The following is an 18,049-nucleotide window of genomic DNA, read 5'->3' as shown; positions in this document are numbered from 1 at the left end:
TGAAAATATAATTCTATTTTTAAATTTTAATTTTATATCAAATTTCATAAATATATCCAAGAAAATAAAAACTATTAACTAAAAAAGAATACTAATTATAAAAAATACATATAATTTTAACTTCACAGAACATAAATTAAGATTTTAGAAAATTAAATTTTAAAATTATAATTTTAACTTTAAAAAAATCCAATATATATAATATCAACTGGCAGATTTTTTCTAACTTAACCTCCAGATCGAGTAAATATAGCTGTATTAAGTAGTAGTGGTAATATAAGATTATCTTTAATAAATAATACGATTGGTGTAGTCTAAAAAAATTGAATGTTTAATTCTATATATAAATTTTAATTTTATATCTAATTTTATAAGTATATCTCGAGAAACTAAAAACTATTAATTAAAAAAAATTGTTATACAAGATATTCCATTCAAGCCCACAAATCATAAATTACTGAACACCCCCCCCCCCCCAAAAAAAAAAAAGAAATAAAATTGGGAGAACTTGGTGCGACCAAATAATTAGCGAGGAGCCTCGGGCCTTGACTCTTAGCCATAAATCGCCATTCGAGTTTTCCTTCAGCTCTTGCTCCCGTGACCCGAGAAAAAATTAGTGTGGTGGGTTTCATCCTGTGCGGTATCAGACATGGGAGGAGGCAATGGGCAAAAATCAAAGATGGCTCGTGAGAAGAATCTCGAGAAGAATAAGGCCGCAAAGGGTAAGCTTTCCGTTCGCCCCTTTCTCCAACTAATCATTTTCCATTCGTCTTTTTTTTTTTGGCTCAATCATTCATCGTCTATTTAATTGACGACGATGGTTGGGCATTACAATCCATACTAAAGCCTTCAATTGTTTATGCTGAAAAAGAAAACACTTGTGAAAGAAAAAAAAGATAGATTCTGAAAATCGTGACGGTGTGTGCTAGATCTGGCTTCGTTTCGTATTTTTGTAATTTTTTTTATATGCGCAGGAAGCCAGCTGGAATCAAACAAGAAAGCAATGACGATCCAGGTAATATGGTGTTTGTAATCTCAACCCAGCTTGTGATTCTCCTTACTCCGCTCCTTTTATTTTTCTTCGCATATGTTGAATTTCTTGCACGGTTTCTTGTATAGAATAATGAAGTTCGATAATTAATATTGCTGTGCATTGTTTTGGATGGAAATTGCTGTATAGATTTATTAATTGAGCAGGATTTCTGTTATGACTAAAATTGTTCATTGTTTTGCGTTTGCCATTCATCTTTTGCGGCTAGTGCTCGTTGTTTGGTTTTTTCTTCATTTCTGGGATTTCTTCTGCATTTACATTTCATGCTCATGGAAAAGGGGGTAAAATGCTATTACTAGGTTGGAGTAGAGAATAGTGAAAGTGTGATTGCTTCATACCAGGCCAATTCTCGCCAGTTCTAAATACGAGGGAAATTGTTAAATATCACTTCAATTTCATGAATTTTGTTTTGTCTGAACTTAAATACTAAAACTAATTAGAACAAAAAGGAAAACCTAACAAGGAAAAGACCAAGACTGTAACTATTAGTTCAATTTTTTTTGTTAATATACGCATTTTGGTCCTTATAGTTAACACTCATTTGCCAATTAGTTTTTATACCTAAGAAATTTAGGTTTTGTCTTTGTATAGGTGTTTCATTATATTTTGGTCTTTGCCATTTTAATACTGTTAGAAAAATGTTGACGTAACTTGATAATTTTAACTTATTAAACAGTAACTTTTTCCAACGATATTAAATTAGTAGGGAGATTAAAAGATAATGAATCATTCATATAGGGACTAATTTGTAAATGAGTATCAACTATTTAATTCGTAAATGTGTACTTTATTTGCATCAAAGCCATGGTTTATTTTTGGGCTTGGGGGGATGACATGTTCTAGTCTTACTCTGTACCACATGATTGAAGCAGTATGATGCTGAGTTTGGTTTTTTAATTTGCTATGTCATATAAACTCTTCTGTGTACGCATTCAATGTGTTCACTTATGTTCTCCTTGTAAGATTATTGAAATATACACGTTGCTGACGATGTTACATCACAGATTTAAAATCTTTACAAACTTTGCAGGTTTGATTTTGATAAGTGATATCCTATTTTACTGATCAACTTGAATCCCCTATAAGCTGTGGATGGCATGAATACCTTTAATTGGAGAGAAACAAAAAGTGAACCCTACTTTTATTATCTTGTTCTCTCTCTAACTGCTTTGCTGTAGTGACTGCAACAGAATTGCAAGTCTTTACTGATCATCGATAATGTTGTGATTGATGAATGCAGTGCAAGGTGTGCATGCAAACATTTATGTGCACCACATCGGAAGTGAAGTGTAGGGAGCATGCTGGAGCCAAACATCCTAAATCTGATGTTACTGCTTGTTTTCCGCATCTTAAAAAGTGAACATATTGGGGAGTGCAAGTGGACAAAACTTGATATCATCATGGCCTCTTCCTTAAACCATTTCACAGGGATCTTCCTCAACTTCTATTTAAATCAAATGTGTCTTTCTGTGTTTGTGCCTTGGGAATTGGGAGGGACAATGAGGGGAGCGTGTATATTATGATTTTCCCCTTGATACGAGAGGGGAAGAAACTGTGGTGCTTTCTCTTTTTGTCTAGCTGTAATTGGTTAATGATCGTTTGTGTTAATATAAAAGTGCGTTACAGAAGTATTTGACTATCAATAATGGCCTTCAGAAATCTGGAAGCAAAGTGGAATTTTTGGTGTCATAAGCTCAAGAATACTTGAGTACGTAGGTGCCTCCGTTCGACCGGCGTGGATTCGATGTATCCCTAACGAATACCAGTAAAATATGACTATTAATTTTAATTTCTGCACCCCAAGTCCTTGTTGAGAGGAAGGAAAATATTGAGGACGACTTTATTTTTGTTTGTTTAAGGAGAAAATAAAAGTGTTTTTTTTCTTAAGTTTTTTTCAAATTTATTTTTACACACACTTTCCTCTTAAATTACTAGAGGGTAAGAGTGCAAGCATTTTTTCAACTCGTAAGTGGCCTTTTTTTGGGGTAAGATTCCAGTTTTGAAGGCTCAAAAGGTAGAATTATATTTTAACTTATTTTGGTTTTTTATACATTTTAAAAAGTTTAGTTAAATTAAATATACTATTTGATTAAAAAGTGTCGGGACTGATGTCAGTATACTTTGGATATTGTCTCGAGAAGAATTTTAAAATTGAAGAATTCTTTTAAACTTTCTTGAATTGAATAAGCAACCATTATTTTCTTTTATTTATTTATTTATTATCCTATCTTCGACATTTGCAGTGTATGTGCCTTGCTTGGCGTGGTGAGACATCACAATAGTATATAAATATTAACTAACGAGGGAGGAGAGGGGAACATCTGCCGGCTGCCACTATTCGTGCTCATTCCCTCTAGGAGTATCCCAAGATCTCAAATCATTTATTTGCAATTAGAACCCCACCACAACAGAAATAATAGACATAAAATTAAAGCCGGTATGCACAAGTTCTTTTGCAAACGAACCCGTCAACCCTACCAGAGAATACATAATTAAGGATCCAGATTGTTTTCACTTTGTCTTTCAAAAAACATTGGACTCTGAGTGTCTGCTCTTTTGAGCATGAGCGCATCTACTCTGTGCCCTCATTTAAACTATTTAAAGCTCTTATAAAAGACTCTGCACCATCATCCAAAGGTCATAGAAGCCATCCAGAGTATTGAAATTGTTGAGGGAAATGGTAACCCCAGAACCATCAAGAAGCTCACTGTTGTTGAAGCAAAGTTGAAGCAACCGATGAATTAACTTGGATACAACTATAGCACAATTGGAGGAACTGGATTAGAGGAAATTTTTAAAAAGGTAGAACTCGAGACCAATATATTGGCGGGGCCCAATGGTGGATCCTTGGCAAAGGCTAGCGTCAAATACCATCCAAAGGTGACACACCGGTTTCGGACAAGCTACGTAGGAATACAAAGGCAAAGGGAATTAGACTCTTCAACGTGGTTGAGGACTATGTTTTCACAAATCCTGATTACAAGACTCATACAATTAAGGGGACTTACTATTTATTATGCTAATAAATAAGTTGTTTGTTAGTTCCTAAACCGTGTTCCACCCCTTTATGAATACATGTAGCAGCTTGAGTACCATGTCTTTTAAATTCGCTTATGCGATGTTTTAAGTAATTTTTTTTTCTTAAACCATTTAAAATTGTTTAAGGAAAAAAAAAAAAACAGAACTGAATATCCAGTCTCCACACAATTGAAGGTGAGTAGAATAACGGCAGATGAGGGTAGGGGTGGGGTGGTGGGGTTGACATCCCAAGTTAATTAAGCACAAATATAATCACAATTTTCATAAACTTACAATAACATTATTTCTCAACTGAAACATATAAATATCGATACACTCCACAAGAATATTCAACTCTATTATAATAAACAGAAGGTAACCAAAGTGCACGTTAGGGTATTATAAAGCAATAAGTTTATCGATCCACATGTGATCTAGTTACTGTGTCCTCATTCTGCTACTCTCTGCTGCCCTTACCTGAGAGAAATATGGATGTGCCTGCGGGATATACACCAAGATGACAGCAAAAAGTTAGCGCATCCAAAAGCAGCTAAACAAAAACACGAAAAATAATACCACTACAATCTCAGGTCTTCTAAATTTAATTTAGATTTTGGTTTAGTCTTTTATTTTTTTTTTATTTAGTTTTTAGCCCTTTACGTTTTTGTTTCTGTTTGTCAATATTTTCCCTTAACTTTTTTAATTCGGTCTAATATCTTAAGTGATTTTTTCGTGTCAACTTTTGGTGCTTAATATGGATACAAGTTCACAATGAAGATAGTTAATGGTGGTGGTAGTTAATTTAAATTTAAATATTTAAATTATATTGATTGTTGGATGTCTAAAATGGAGAACAAAATAAGGATAGGGTGGCTGGATAGGTTTCTGATGGCAGTTGGAGTTTTGGATGGTGGTTGAACATTGAAGTGCTGAAGAAGAAACTTCAATAAAAAAAAAGTTAGGGGACTAAACTAAAAGCCAAATGCAACTTAGAGGACAAAAATTATGATTTTGTAAAAAAATAAATTTGTTAAACCAAAAGATTATAAAGTATACGCAACATAAGAAACATGTTACAGCAAATTAAAAAAAAAAAAAAAACTACACATTAATGAGCTCTTTTATCATTACCATAGCTTCTCTAGCTGTTAGCCTGTCCTGGTGATCATATCGAAGGAGCTTATCAAGAAAATCAATTGCCTGCATGACATCCAAGAATTGTTAAATTGCAGTACAAACGGGAGGTAATGCAGGATAGAAAAATTGCGTAAGTCACCTCGGGAGACACAAGATGCTGATTATCTGGATTGACAAATTTAGACCAGGGCTTTCGACTGTGCCTGCAAAAGAAAATATCAATACATAATAAATAGACATGTTAGGTCAATAATACCCCTTCATTTATTTACCAAGAGAAAATAAAGTCAAAATAAAAGCAGTATAATTCTAGGAGACCTTGGAGAGGAATTAGTAATGTTACATCCCTATGGAAGATATTTATCATAAACAGTTGATAATAACTAAATGAATCTGGCTATGAAATATGTGGAAATTTAAATGGAAGATGATACCTTCCAACAAGTGCATCAAGTTGAGGATCAAGTTCCAGATGATACTTGTTAAGATATGCATTCAGTTCATCAGTCCCAAGCACCTGCAGATGACAAATAAGTAACTAATATAATAATGATAACTTTTTTAAAAAGTAATTGTTTTAACATGCTAAGCAATGATCAATGATTTTATACTTAGACAACCGACATTAATTTGTACGGCATCAGCAAAATAATCAAGAATTTATAAATAATACCAAATACAGTCGATGTTACCTTAGCTATTTTGACAAGCTGATCATGGTTGTCATGACCATAAAAGAAAGGTTCTTTGCGAAATATCTACACAACGAACAATGAACAAATCATAACAAGAATTACACGGTTTTAATCATGGGTGGTCAAATTTAGACTATCTGCATAAATGACGTCAAGTGTATGCAATATATATAACCAGTAACTCGTAGCTATAATTCACACCATTCCAGCAAACATGCAACCAAGGCTCCACATGTCTAATGAGTAGTCATAATCTTGCAAATCAACTAGAAGTTCAGGCCCCTTAAAGTATCTGAGAGACAAAAGGAGAGCACGTAATAATATTTTTTGGTCAGTGACATTTAAATGTAAATATTAGAAAATTTAGATCATCGTTTTTCCTTGTCAAGTTTTATGACTATAAAAAAAAATTTTAAGAAATGAAAACAAAAAATCAAATAAAGGAAGCTGTGACAGCAATAATAGAATGCTTGACAAGAAATAAGCTAGCCATTGTCTTTTGATTTGACTACAAACCAATGGAAGATTACAAACTTTCAATATGTTTCCAATAGTGTTAATAGAAGTTTAGAGGGTGGAGTTTGGGATTGAGTCACCATACAAAAGGACAGGAGTTAGTTTCAGCTAGAAAAGACAAAAAAGAGGGAGGGTAGCACAATACAACTACGCTCACATCAAACCCTCAGTTAATTTAACATTACTTAGGAAACATTGTAGGACCGTTAGTTATAAGAAGCTAGAAAACCACAGAATAAAAGCCTAGGGAAAAGGACCATAAAACAATCAATGGTGCTTTATAAGCCAGGAGAATTTGTAAGATGTATATAACATTTATCTTGCATAAATTGGAGAAAGTAGTTTACCATATAACCTTTTTTGTGAGTCTTTTGTGCCACTATGTTAGTAGCAAGAAAGGTCACATCTCAATTAACCAAAAATCCCTTCTAGAACAGTACTGGTTCAAAATTTTGTATATGTGATGCACTCTCTGTTCATGCTTCCACAACTTCAAAATTACTTTTGTGGCTACACCAAACTTGGCACAAAAATGATTTAGACAATTTTCCAGCAATTTTTCCATTTTAAAAAACTAAGCTTGAGTCAGTTGTTAGCTGGTTTCAATTTATGTAACATATTAAAACACTCATTTAGGCTGTTCTATACCATGTCTGCACTTTGAAACTATGGTCTATTGGTCAGAGAACAGTACCTTGAAGCCACACGAACATTATATTCCTTTCCTGGATGATAAAATTCAGCAAGGCCCCAATCTATCAATCGAAGTTTCCTTAACTCATGATCTATCATTACATTATGAGGCTTGACATCTCTATGCATTATGCCTTGAGAGTGGCAATAATCCAAGGCCTGTAATACAAAACTAAAGCATTTGGGTAACAAGGAAGGGTTCTCAACACATTTGCTCAAATATTTAGGAATAATTTTCATGATAAATAAGTACAAGCCTATAGGCCTTATATACACATAAACCAAGTGCAGAAATCATGTAATGGAGCCTTACTTGAGGTGATACTTCTTAAGAAAAAATGATATGTTGATTATGGAGAGGACACAAATAATGGCAGTCCCAAGTATAATATAGGAGATGAAGGATACATTACCTTAAGGAGCTCATATATGTAGTAGCGTATGTCATAATCAGTCAAGGTTGGATACAAAATTTTGAAATCTGTACTGTTGACATACTCAAATATCAAGCTAGGAGTTTTTGAATGTTGATCTCTAACAATATCAAGAAGCTTGACGATATTAGGGCCTCCACAAAGATTCTGAAGTATTTTTATCTCTCTTTTAATCTGCAAAATGATGTTCAAGAGCTCAAAAGGTAAGAAAAAAAATCTCAGAAGAATCGAATTGGCATAGTACATGAAACAAAATAAAATTTAAAAACAAACAAGAATTAAAGCTGGAAAGTGTATTATAAAATTAAAAAATATGGAGATGCTCTCCCTGGCCAAAAAAGGGGAACCAAAGTTGTCTTTGTTCTTAGCTTAAATGATTAACATCATAAGGTGGACTACTGGTTTGACCAGAGCAGTTCTAAGGATTCACAGAATGGGATTTGCAGAACCATGTTGCAGGTGCAGCAGAGAGGGATCAACTAACATCAGTGTATGACTTGACATTCTTATACCACTCAATAACTTGAAAAAAAAACATTATTTTTATCAGTGTAACCACCATGGGAATTATAACTATCCATTACCTTAATTATTTATGTCAAACCTTGTAAAAATTGAACAAAAATAAAAATATAATCAAATGATTTTAATTTTCACATATTTCAAAAGTATGTATTATGCTAATCTTGATGTGTAATAGTACATTAATGAATTAAAAAACAATTTTGGATTAATGAAAAAATATATAAATATGATCTATATGTTATGATTTTTCAATGTAATGGTGGATTTTGTAGTAAAATGATCCAGTAAGAACTTGCTTAATGGTGTAATAGTGATTTTGATCTACATTTGTGTGTGTATAGAATAAGTTGGTCCTCTGGATATTTTACAATGGCACTTTCCTTTTTTCAAGAAAAATTATCGAGCTTGAAGCTCCAATTCTCACCTGAAACGCTATATGGCAGTCTCTGCAGCCATGCAATATAATTAAATTATTACCCTATCAATGTTGTCGCATATCATGCCATTATCCCACACAAAAATGATTGTCGTACAATACAGAGCAACAATGATCAATACCACACAAAATTCATCACAAGAAGTGTGTGAGAAATTTGTTAGTGTAAATAACATTATTCATTATGCAGAAGATTTTAGGAGAATAGTTTTGATAAAGCATCCCTAGCTGGCTTGATTCATAGCTGCAGGTTCCCAAGTAAGGATAAAAGCAGGACAAACAAAAACAGGAGCACCTTTTTTTTCTTGACAGGCTTCAGAATCTTGATTATACAGCGCTCATTGCTATTAACATTTATGCCTTCAAAAACTTCACTATATTTCCCCCTTCCCACTTTTCGCACAACCTCATAATCATCTTGATCACTGAAAAAAAGAAGGCATATGGCAAATTTATAATTATTATTGGAACGAAAAATGTAAAAAGAAGGAGGGTTTAGAGGGTACTTAGACATTGGCCTCATATGGATAAACATTGAGAAGAATTCATTAAAAGGTCCCAAAACCACCCATTCCATTTAAACAAAATAATGAGCCAAGAACTAATACATCTAATGCAGGCAAACCTTGGTAAATTAAAAAAAATGGTATAAGAATTATAGAGAACAAATTCGATCAATCAACTCTGCTGTACAAGGTGATTCTCGATCAGCTTCCGTCACTGGTGCTAAAACAAAAGCTAACCAAAAGCACGGGATTGAATCAAAAGCATATCATTGCAACATAAATGGCATAATCCCACGTCCATAAAAAAATGCGAGATAAAAGTGTTGAAACTACTCGATTTCACGAGGAATGGGGAAGAATACAACAAAACAGCATATAAGAAACTATGCACACACTCTAACGTCATACCACAACAAAATTCTCCTTCATTGGGGATTACACTCCTTGGAATCAGAAACAATAACACAGAAACAGAGATATTAGGGTTCGAAACATTACCCCCATTGAAGGGCGAGAGACTCGTAATCCCAATACTCTTTGGGGCGAAGAACATTGACATCGGTGTAGACACGCGCCTTGGACATGGCTTGGCGCGTGGAATCTGAGATCCCGAGTTTGGAGTGAGTGTTTTGGGTGCGACGGTGGTGATGTAAGTTTCGATACGCACGGTAGGAGGTTGAGGACCCTAACCAGCAAGTAGCGGAGCTGTAGTATTAGTAGTGTGATTTGTTTGCATATCTCTATGTGCCCATGTCATCCTCTGCTTATCTACGCTTCGCAACAAATGCAATAAGACTGCGTTTGGTCTGGTGTTCGTTTAAAATATCCCCAAATGGGGGATTCTTCTGTATTATTCTTGGACCAATCCTGCAGGTCCGCGTCAAGAATCCATCGACGTGGCAATTAGTGACTTGTCTCCAAAATATCTTTCAGCAACCCAATTAGAGTCCGTTACAAAGATTCTTACACTTTTTAGCAAGAATTATAATTTCAGGTATTATGTCTGGACAATTTCTAAACTAAATGAAAATTATACTTTTATAACTATTTGTTAAAATAATTAATATAACAAAATTATGTTCACAGTGTATTTTAAATGATTGGTAGTACGCAAAATTTTATACAAATAGTGTGCAAGCTTAGGGGTGTCCATTGGATCAGATAAACCAATAAACTCAATAATCCAAACTGATCTAAACTAAAAAAAATCCAAACCAATGCTTAACGGGTCTGATCCGAACCAAACCGATCAAATCCGACGTGGTTTGGTTTGAATAACGGGTATTACTATATCAACCCGATAACCCCGAGCAAATTCACTTTGAAGAGCGGTTCAATTTCAACCGCTCTCAGAAGTGATCATTGGAGAGCGGTTCAATCCGAACCGCTCTCAGAAGTGAACTTTGGAGAGCGGTTCCAATATAACCGCTCTCCGAAGTGACCTTTGGAGAGTGGTTACATTGGAACCGCTCTGCAAACGTTGCACCCCTTAACCTAGTTACGCCGCTGGTGAGGACAACCGTCATTAACCTGTTTTGTTGTTCCGCTACAGCTCAACTTGGATTTCTCTCGCTTCCGCATCTCAAATCTAAATCAAAGTGAGTATATGTCTAATTTTTTCTCTACTTTTTCTATTTTTAATTTTTACTCTGCTCTGAAATCTGTTTATGCTTATGATTTTGCAGCCCACAAATGGCAAATAACAGTGAAACTGCTGAGAATACCCCAACAAGCTCAAGTGGCATGGAACTACAGCAAGGTGATGTAGACACTCCATTGCTGCAAGAGACTCCTACACAGGGACAAGAGACTCCTACGCAAACTCAAGGACTCAAGGTATTAAAAAGAAAACCTAGTCGACCGCCATCCAATGCTTGGGAACATTTCACTAGACAAAATGATAAGGCTATTTGTAACTATTGCCAAAAGTTATATGCATCTAATAGTTCTACCCATGGAACCACAAACTTGAATAAGCATATTTTGTGTTGTCCGAAAAACCCAAATAGGATAGTTAATAAGAGACAAAAAACACTTGCACTTGGAAAGGAGAGTGAGGATGCCTCTACTGTTAGTTTTAAACTTGTTGATTTTAATCAAGATCGAACCCGGGCAGCACTTGTTAGGATGATAATTATGGATGAGCAACCTTTTAAGTTTGTTGAGGGTCTCGGATTTAGAAAATTTATGCTTGAGGCTCAACCGAGATTCAAAATTCCTTCTCAACAAACTATTGCTAGAGAGTGCATGCTACTGTTTGAATCAGAAAAGGAGAAGTTGAAAGCTATAATGTCTAAAAATGATCAAATGGTTTCACTTACGACTAATTGTTGGACTTCAATTCAAAACATGAATTATATTTGTGTGACTGCTCATTATATTGATGCTGGGTGGGAATTGAATAAAAGGATATTAAGCTTTGGGTTGATTACTGACCACAAAGGTGACACCATAGGTAAATACCTAGAGAAATGCTTGAAAGATTGGGGGATTTCAAAGATTTGTTGTATAACTGTTGATAATGCAAGTGCTAACAACTTGGCTATTTCATATTTAATTAGGGGCATGAGTGATTGGAATGGTAGAACTTTATTAAATGGAGAGTACATGCATATGAGATGTTGTGCCCATATTTTGAACTTAATTGTTGGTGATGGTTTGAAGGAAATTGATATCTCAATTGCTAGAATTAGAGCTGCATGTAAGTTTGTTAAGGGATCTCCGCTTAGATTGGCCACTTTTAAAAGGTGTGCTCAAGAGGCAAATATACCTAGTCAAGCATTGTTAATTGTTGATTGTCCCACTAGGTGGAACTCCACTTATTTAATGTTAGAAGTTGCTGAAAAATATGAGAAAGCATTTAGTCGTCTTGAGTATGATGATCCTGCCTATTTAATAAATCTTGAGAGTGAAGGGGGTGTCCTAATAGCGATGATTGGACTCGTGCACGCATGTTTGTGAAGTTTCTGAAAATTTTCTTTGATGCAATTCTTTCCTTTTCTGGATCATTGCATGTTATATCTAATACTTTCTTCCATAAGTTGAAAGATATTAAAAAAACATTGAATAAGTGGAGGCAAAGTAATGATATTGTATTACAAAGGATGACAAAAAATATGCAAGTCAAGTTTAGCAAATATTGGGAGAATGACACTATAAATTATCTCCTATTTGTGGCTGTTTTCCTTGATCCTCGCTATAAGCTTGAGTACCTTGAGTTTTGTTTTAAGCAGATGTATTGTGTAGAAAAATGCAATGAATTGATGAAAAAGTTGAAGGACCTCATCAATAAATTGGTTGAACTTTATATGACACAGTATCCTATTGATGAATTTAGTAGTGTTGCCTCTCAGTCTAATCTTGATATTAGCAATGATGGTAATGATGATGATGATGCATGGGAGGATGAATTTAGAATGAATGTGAAAAAAAAGCAAGGTCAAGTGAAAAGGAATGAGATAGAAAGGTACTTGGAGGATGATGTTGAAGACAATGCTCCCGAATTTGATATTTTGCAATGGTGGAAATCAAAGTCCTCAACGAAATATTATGTTCTTTCTCATATGGCTAGAGATATATTGGCTATTCCAGTGTCCACTGTATCCTCTGAGTCAACATTTAGCACAGGAGGTCGAGTTCTTGACCCATTTCGTAGTTGTTTAAGTCTCACAACTGTTGAAGCTTTAATTTGTACCCAAAATTGGATAAAAGCTAGCAAGAAGGTTGATTTACAGGCTGAAATGGATCAACTTACGATGCTTGGAGAAGGTATTGAACTTGTTAATTTTTTAATCTATATCTTCAAAGTTCTATATTTATTTTGTTTTGAACTAATTTTTTTTCCCTTTTTATGTTTCTGTTTGAATTATTTTGGCTTCAGAGATGGCTGAGGCTGAAGCATTTACAGATGTTCAAGTTCAACCCAATATATCCACTTCTTGAATTTAATTTTTTTGTTTTGATTGAGACTTATTTTGAATTTATATATTTGTATTAGAATGTTGTGTAATTGTGTTAAATTTATGTGTAAAAAATTATTCAAATGAAAAATATTGATATTTTTCTATTTTTTTTATACATATTTTATTTTAGTTTATTTAATCGGACAACCCGATGATCCAAACCGAACCAACCCGTTCGTGTTTGGTTCGGTTTGGTTCGGATTTTCAATTTTTTTTTACAAATCCAAACCAAACCAAACCAATCAATTTTTGATCGGTTCGGATTTTTTTTTCTCCTAAACCCGAACCAAACCGATCCGTGGACACCCCTATGCAAGCTTGTCTCTCCATAAATAAAAGTTTCATTTCTTAATAAATGAGAAAAAAAAAGTGATATACTCGTTAGTCATTTGGATAAAAACTAAAACCTCTATCTTTTAAGATAAAATAATAAAGGTAAGTTAATAAATTAACTCTAGATCTTTACAAATACATAGATGAATATGTGATTCAAAGCAATAGTCTAAAAGAAGTGTCCGTTAATGTTATTTGGTCAATATATATACTGCATAATTTAATAGTTTTTAACAAAAGAGAGTTTTTAGTCTTCTCAATTCAATAAAAATCAGGAGTTGAATTTAGTTTTTACGTAAATCTCTCCAACCAGGTGCTCTAACTCATATTAGTGCTGTGCAACATTACTTGTATGCAATTAAACTCTTAATTAACATCCGTGTGTGTGTGTCATTTTTTGTTGGAGTACCTCTTGTACTCACTCCTCAATAAAATCCTTTTCTCGAGTAAAAAGGAGAAGAGTAAAGGAAACAGTCAACGAGCTAGAGAAACCCGTTTTTGCTAAACCCTTCTGCCGATGGACTCCTGCTTGTAAGCCTAGCTTGGTTCATCGCGAAAACAGAAACCTATCAAATAATCATAACAACCCGTAGAATTATCTGTCAATTATAAATGAAAATTATGTAGATGATCAGTGTTTTCTCAAACTCTACTTTAAAATGAATTTGGAGTGCGGGCTATTCTTGGTTTTCTCATATACGTTGTGAAAATCTCAAGTCTAATTACCAAATAATCATACCAACGTCGCATTTTGATCGTCATGCTTTTGTTCTATGGTCTAAGTCAAGGAGAAGAACAAGTAATCATATATGTATCCTCATCTTTGCACTTGGGGTTGTCTACGGCGCACAGTATCAAAACAATAAAATACATCGAATATATACAAGCGCAACTTCCGAAGAATTTGCAAATCGCCTACAACATGCTGGATCAAATCATAATCATAATATGAGAAGAAAGCCCAAATCAACGGGTAGAAAAGAAAAACCAAAGAGATAAAAATGAAAAACGAATGTGCTCTCTATCGTTGTGTCGCTATTGTCTTCATATTTAGACTTCTTTAGGCTGGATTTGCTCAAAGTCAAAAACCTCAAACATTAGACGTCTCACATCACGTTTCCCATAAACAAGATAGGAAAGCCCATGAAGGGCTTGTTGAACAGCTGTTGTGGCCGGGTTTCTCTTTCTTCGGTTGTGCTCATAAGTGTCTTGAACCCTGTCATCATATATAATAACCCGGTGGAGATGTTTGGCCCTCAAATATCTTCCACAATACTTGTTCATAAGAAGGCCACGGTGCCTCTGTTGTAGCCACAATCCTGGAGCATCTAAATGCTTCATCAATAATCTTTCAGCCATCACCAAATCCTAAAGAAAATAGTATATAAAAATTATACATTATCCAATGGTGAAGAAAATCTGCGATTCTAAATAAGCTTTGAGTAAGGAGCCTTTCCATAACTGCAGTCAAATGGTCCTATGGATAGCAGGCAGAACAGTACCTGTATCTTTTGGCCAATGTATTCTAATCTCTCATAGCAAAATCGAGGATGCTCAAATTTGTACTTTGAGGGATGCATGAAACATAGCTGCAAATAGATAAGACATTCCACATCAGAACTTACAACAGAAGCCCACTTTCAAACTTATGACTACCAACTTACATCTTCCATGAAAGTGTCTAACAGAACGAACCAAGTTGACCTAATAAAACAAATACATTGACTTTTTCCAACCTGAACTATTAAAATGCTTACTATTTGGGAGGTTTTAAGGCTGGACTTTGTTGTTATCATGCGAAATGTGCATAGATGAGCAAAACACAGTAAGGCGATACCTAAAACAGGTAAAAATAAAATGGTCTAAAGCAAAAATAGTTATCAACAATTGTGTAGCCAGCCCTCATCATTTCTGCTTCTTTTAAATTTACCTTACTAATTTCTACATTAAAACTAAAAAGCATCACTGATGTAAATAGCTCTGCAACTCTTACAAACAAACCTTCAAGGCTTTAAACCCTCACTATCACTAGACATATTTGATGCCATCTAATGCGAAACCCAAGAAGAGATAAGTAGAAGAATTAATATTCATTTGTTCACTTGTTCAGTCAAAGGTATAACCAGTCCTACCCGAACAAATCAAGCCAGATCTGTACTTTGATAGCCTGATAGAGCTAAAAGAAAGTAGAATGAGAGGCAAGAGGAGAGCTACCTGCAATCCAAGTCCAAGCTCTATGTTCCTGGCTTCAGTAATTTCTGGAATTCTGTCTGTCATTTCTAATGGATATCCAAGAGTGTTCATAACTTGGGATCTGCTGTCATAATCCCATATATTTCCTCTGAACCGATGCATGCCTGGGGGAACACAAGCTCTGAACAGCCTTGGATGAGCAAACAGAGCATCTGCAGGAGGCTGAATGAAGAACAGTAAACTTCATTTCCATGTCTCCATCTATAAATAAAGTATTCTATTGTAGGGAAGGCATTTTGCATCAGAATTAATCAAGTGGTGCAGAAAACACAGTTGAATTTCTAATCAAAATAGATTATGTCTCAGCTACAAGCATGATATGTAGATTTTTATTGACTAACATATTTTAAATAAACAATACTTTAGCAGAAGATATGCGTAGCTTGCCTTGTATGCAACAATATCTTGCCAGCTTAGCTTGCCTTCAAACTCAGCACATACATAATCCACATCTTGAAGTTGTCTGCGCAATTTAGGCTGGCAATCCTCTTCATCTGGATCCATTCCAAAGACTTCAAAAAGAACACGGTACACTTCTGGCATACCAAAACAAAGATAGATAGCCCCAAGCAAAGCCCAAAATACTGACCTGGCAGAGTAATGAAATCAATTGAGCCTAACTTACTTCCAAAAGTTAATTGAAAGAAGTAAAAGTGGCCAAGTCTTACAAGGAGTATTCTCACCATATTTTTAGCCAATATAGGATATTTTAACACGGTGAACAAGTCATTTCAGAAATAGATGACCAACTCCATTGATTAAAACAGTTCCACCACACATAAATAACCCTAAGGCAATAAAAATATCATCCAGAAAGGTAAATCTTCAAGATTTTGTCTTTTCTTTCCTAGATCCTTTTAGACATTTAGCTACCCAAGCATCTTATTATTTTGATTCATCAATCACCAAACTTTGACCAGAAAAGAAAATGGCACCTAAGCTTACAAGGATTTACATCACTCCACATTTCCGTGTAGCCAGTCCCACGAAATGATCATATAGAGTAGACATCATGTTGCTTTCTAATATTTATTTAGATGCTTTAGTACACATAATGTGAGTAAATGCAATTCTAGCTAAGAGACGGAAATAACACTATTCCACAAGAAAATGCAGAATCCAAACCACATCACAGAAACAAGATTTCGCAGGAAACTAAGAACTCACTTTACAGGCCCCTCCTTTTCCCTCCTCGGCATCTTATCCATATCATCATATGGAAACACCAAATTCTGCAAGCTAGCAGCTTTAATCCACCTGGGCAAGCTCTTCTTCCCTATCAAACCAAACACTCTCTCCCTCATTGGACCCGGCGACTCCCTCGGATACCTCTGCAAGAAGAACTCAGCTAGGGCCAATTCAATCACATACTGCCCCAGAAAAGACAGCCTCGAATGCCCCGATCTCACGTGTCGTGCTTTCGTTCTCTCACACGACGGGTGTTGAAACGCTAAGTACAACAATGCATCGAATTGCTTTGCCGGGTTATCGTCCCCGAGAGTTTCCGAGGGCTCAAGAGAGTACCCCAAAGCTTGCTTCGCTTCCAGCAAGTACTCATCCATCCACGTCTTATCGGCATTGTTGAGCCTCGACGAGGGTAAGCAGGAACTCAACAGAGGGAACGATTTCAGAGACAATTGGGGGCTATTGAGGAACCTTTCTGCTAATTTGTTATCATCTATTGGGGGCCTTAAGATGAACCTTCTTGGGGGTCCCTTTTTCGGAGAAGTCACCTTTTTGCGTTCCGCGAGTTCCTTGAGAAGTCTCTGAGGACTGTTTCCGGGGAGTTCCCGTTGCGGTTCTAAGGCAACCGCGAAAATACGGAAGCTTTGGGACGTGGGGTTTCGGGATTTGAAATTTCTGATGAAAACTTGAATGGGAAACGGAGAGAGGGAGCATGAGAAAGAGAAGTTAGGTGGTGAGGACGAACATGGTTTTGGGGGGAGTAAAAAGGAGGAAGAAAGTTCCATTAGCGTAGATGAGGATAAGTGTGGACGGAAATGTTCTTTGTAGAAGGTGGGCGATGAACATTAAGATGGTTGGTTCAGTGGTTGGTGGGGGTTTTGTATGGGTTTTGACACCATAGATGACAGGGTTTGGGGCGTTGTGTTGCAGGGGTTTTAGTTGGATAAGGTCAAGCAACGCGCCACACCCTTCGTTTAGCGATACTTTTTAGTAGATATTTCAGATTTCAGATTCAACTTCTGCTAGTAGAAGCGCAGCCATACTCTGGGCCTCTGAACGACACGTCGTTCGTGTTCTTTCTTCTTTTTCCCTTTTTTCAGTAAATTACAACTCTATTACAAACTGTAGCCTGCCCGATTAAGTAAAAATGTAAAAATGAACTACTTGCAATTAGTTATTGCATCCTGATGATTTTTAAAATTTGAATTATACGTACAAGATGTGAGTTCAACCTAATTTTTAAATCAAATATTGAATTTAATCCATCCATTTGATGTATGCCTTTTCTTAACGTCTAGCTTTAAC

The 18,049-nt window shown here is 35.4% G+C and overlaps 3 protein-coding genes across 5 annotated transcripts; 1 reads left to right on the top strand and 2 right to left on the bottom strand.

The window, feature by feature from the left end:
* Positions 1-523: 523 nt before the first annotated feature.
* Positions 524-2,666, top strand: LOC113869525 (uncharacterized protein At2g23090-like). The gene is made up of 3 exons (XM_027505884.1): positions 524-722; positions 975-1,015; positions 2,292-2,666. The coding sequence occupies exons 1-3, from the start codon at positions 650-652 to the stop codon at positions 2,409-2,411; spliced, it is 234 nt and encodes a 77-aa protein (XP_027361685.1). The 5' UTR covers positions 524-649; the 3' UTR covers positions 2,412-2,666.
* Positions 2,667-4,298: 1,632 nt separating this feature from the next.
* Positions 4,299-9,970, bottom strand: LOC113869667 (casein kinase II subunit alpha-2). Its single transcript, XM_027506111.1, has 10 exons — positions 9,510-9,970; positions 8,801-8,930; positions 7,524-7,718; positions 7,112-7,269; positions 6,103-6,193; positions 5,899-5,964; positions 5,641-5,723; positions 5,346-5,409; positions 5,201-5,269; positions 4,299-4,567 (listed from the first exon to the last, which is right to left on the bottom strand). The coding sequence occupies exons 1-10, from the start codon at positions 9,593-9,595 to the stop codon at positions 4,508-4,510; spliced, it is 1,002 nt and encodes a 333-aa protein (XP_027361912.1). The 5' UTR covers positions 9,596-9,970; the 3' UTR covers positions 4,299-4,507.
* A 4,010-nt stretch (positions 9,971-13,980) lies between these two features.
* LOC113868639 (ribonuclease III domain-containing protein RNC1, chloroplastic) lies at positions 13,981-17,714 on the bottom strand. Of its 3 annotated transcripts, none has more exons than XM_027504409.1 (5): positions 16,727-17,714; positions 15,947-16,148; positions 15,521-15,721; positions 14,809-14,895; positions 13,981-14,674 (listed from the first exon to the last, which is right to left on the bottom strand). In XM_027504409.1, exons 1-5 carry the CDS (start codon positions 17,527-17,529, stop codon positions 14,357-14,359), a joined length of 1,611 nt encoding a protein of 536 aa, XP_027360210.1. In that variant the 5' UTR covers positions 17,530-17,714; the 3' UTR covers positions 13,981-14,356. The 3 variants fall into 3 exon arrangements, with proteins under 3 accessions (XP_027360210.1, XP_027360209.1, XP_027360211.1); XM_027504408.1 differs by having other exon boundaries at positions 14,068-14,674; positions 14,809-14,943; positions 16,727-17,708; XM_027504410.1 differs by lacking the exons at positions 15,521-15,721; positions 15,947-16,148; positions 16,727-17,714 and adding an exon at positions 15,089-15,159 and having other exon boundaries at positions 14,068-14,674; positions 14,809-14,926.
* Between the last annotated feature and the right edge of the window lie 335 nt (positions 17,715-18,049).

Source organism: Abrus precatorius, unplaced genomic scaffold (genome assembly GCF_003935025.1).
Source record: "Abrus precatorius isolate BTA unplaced genomic scaffold, Abrus_2018 Scaffold6, whole genome shotgun sequence".
In the NCBI taxonomy this organism is placed as follows: Eukaryota; Viridiplantae; Streptophyta; class Magnoliopsida; order Fabales; family Fabaceae; genus Abrus; species Abrus precatorius.
Note: the sequence above shows the minus strand (reverse complement) of the source record. Positions and strands in the feature narration are given on the sequence as shown.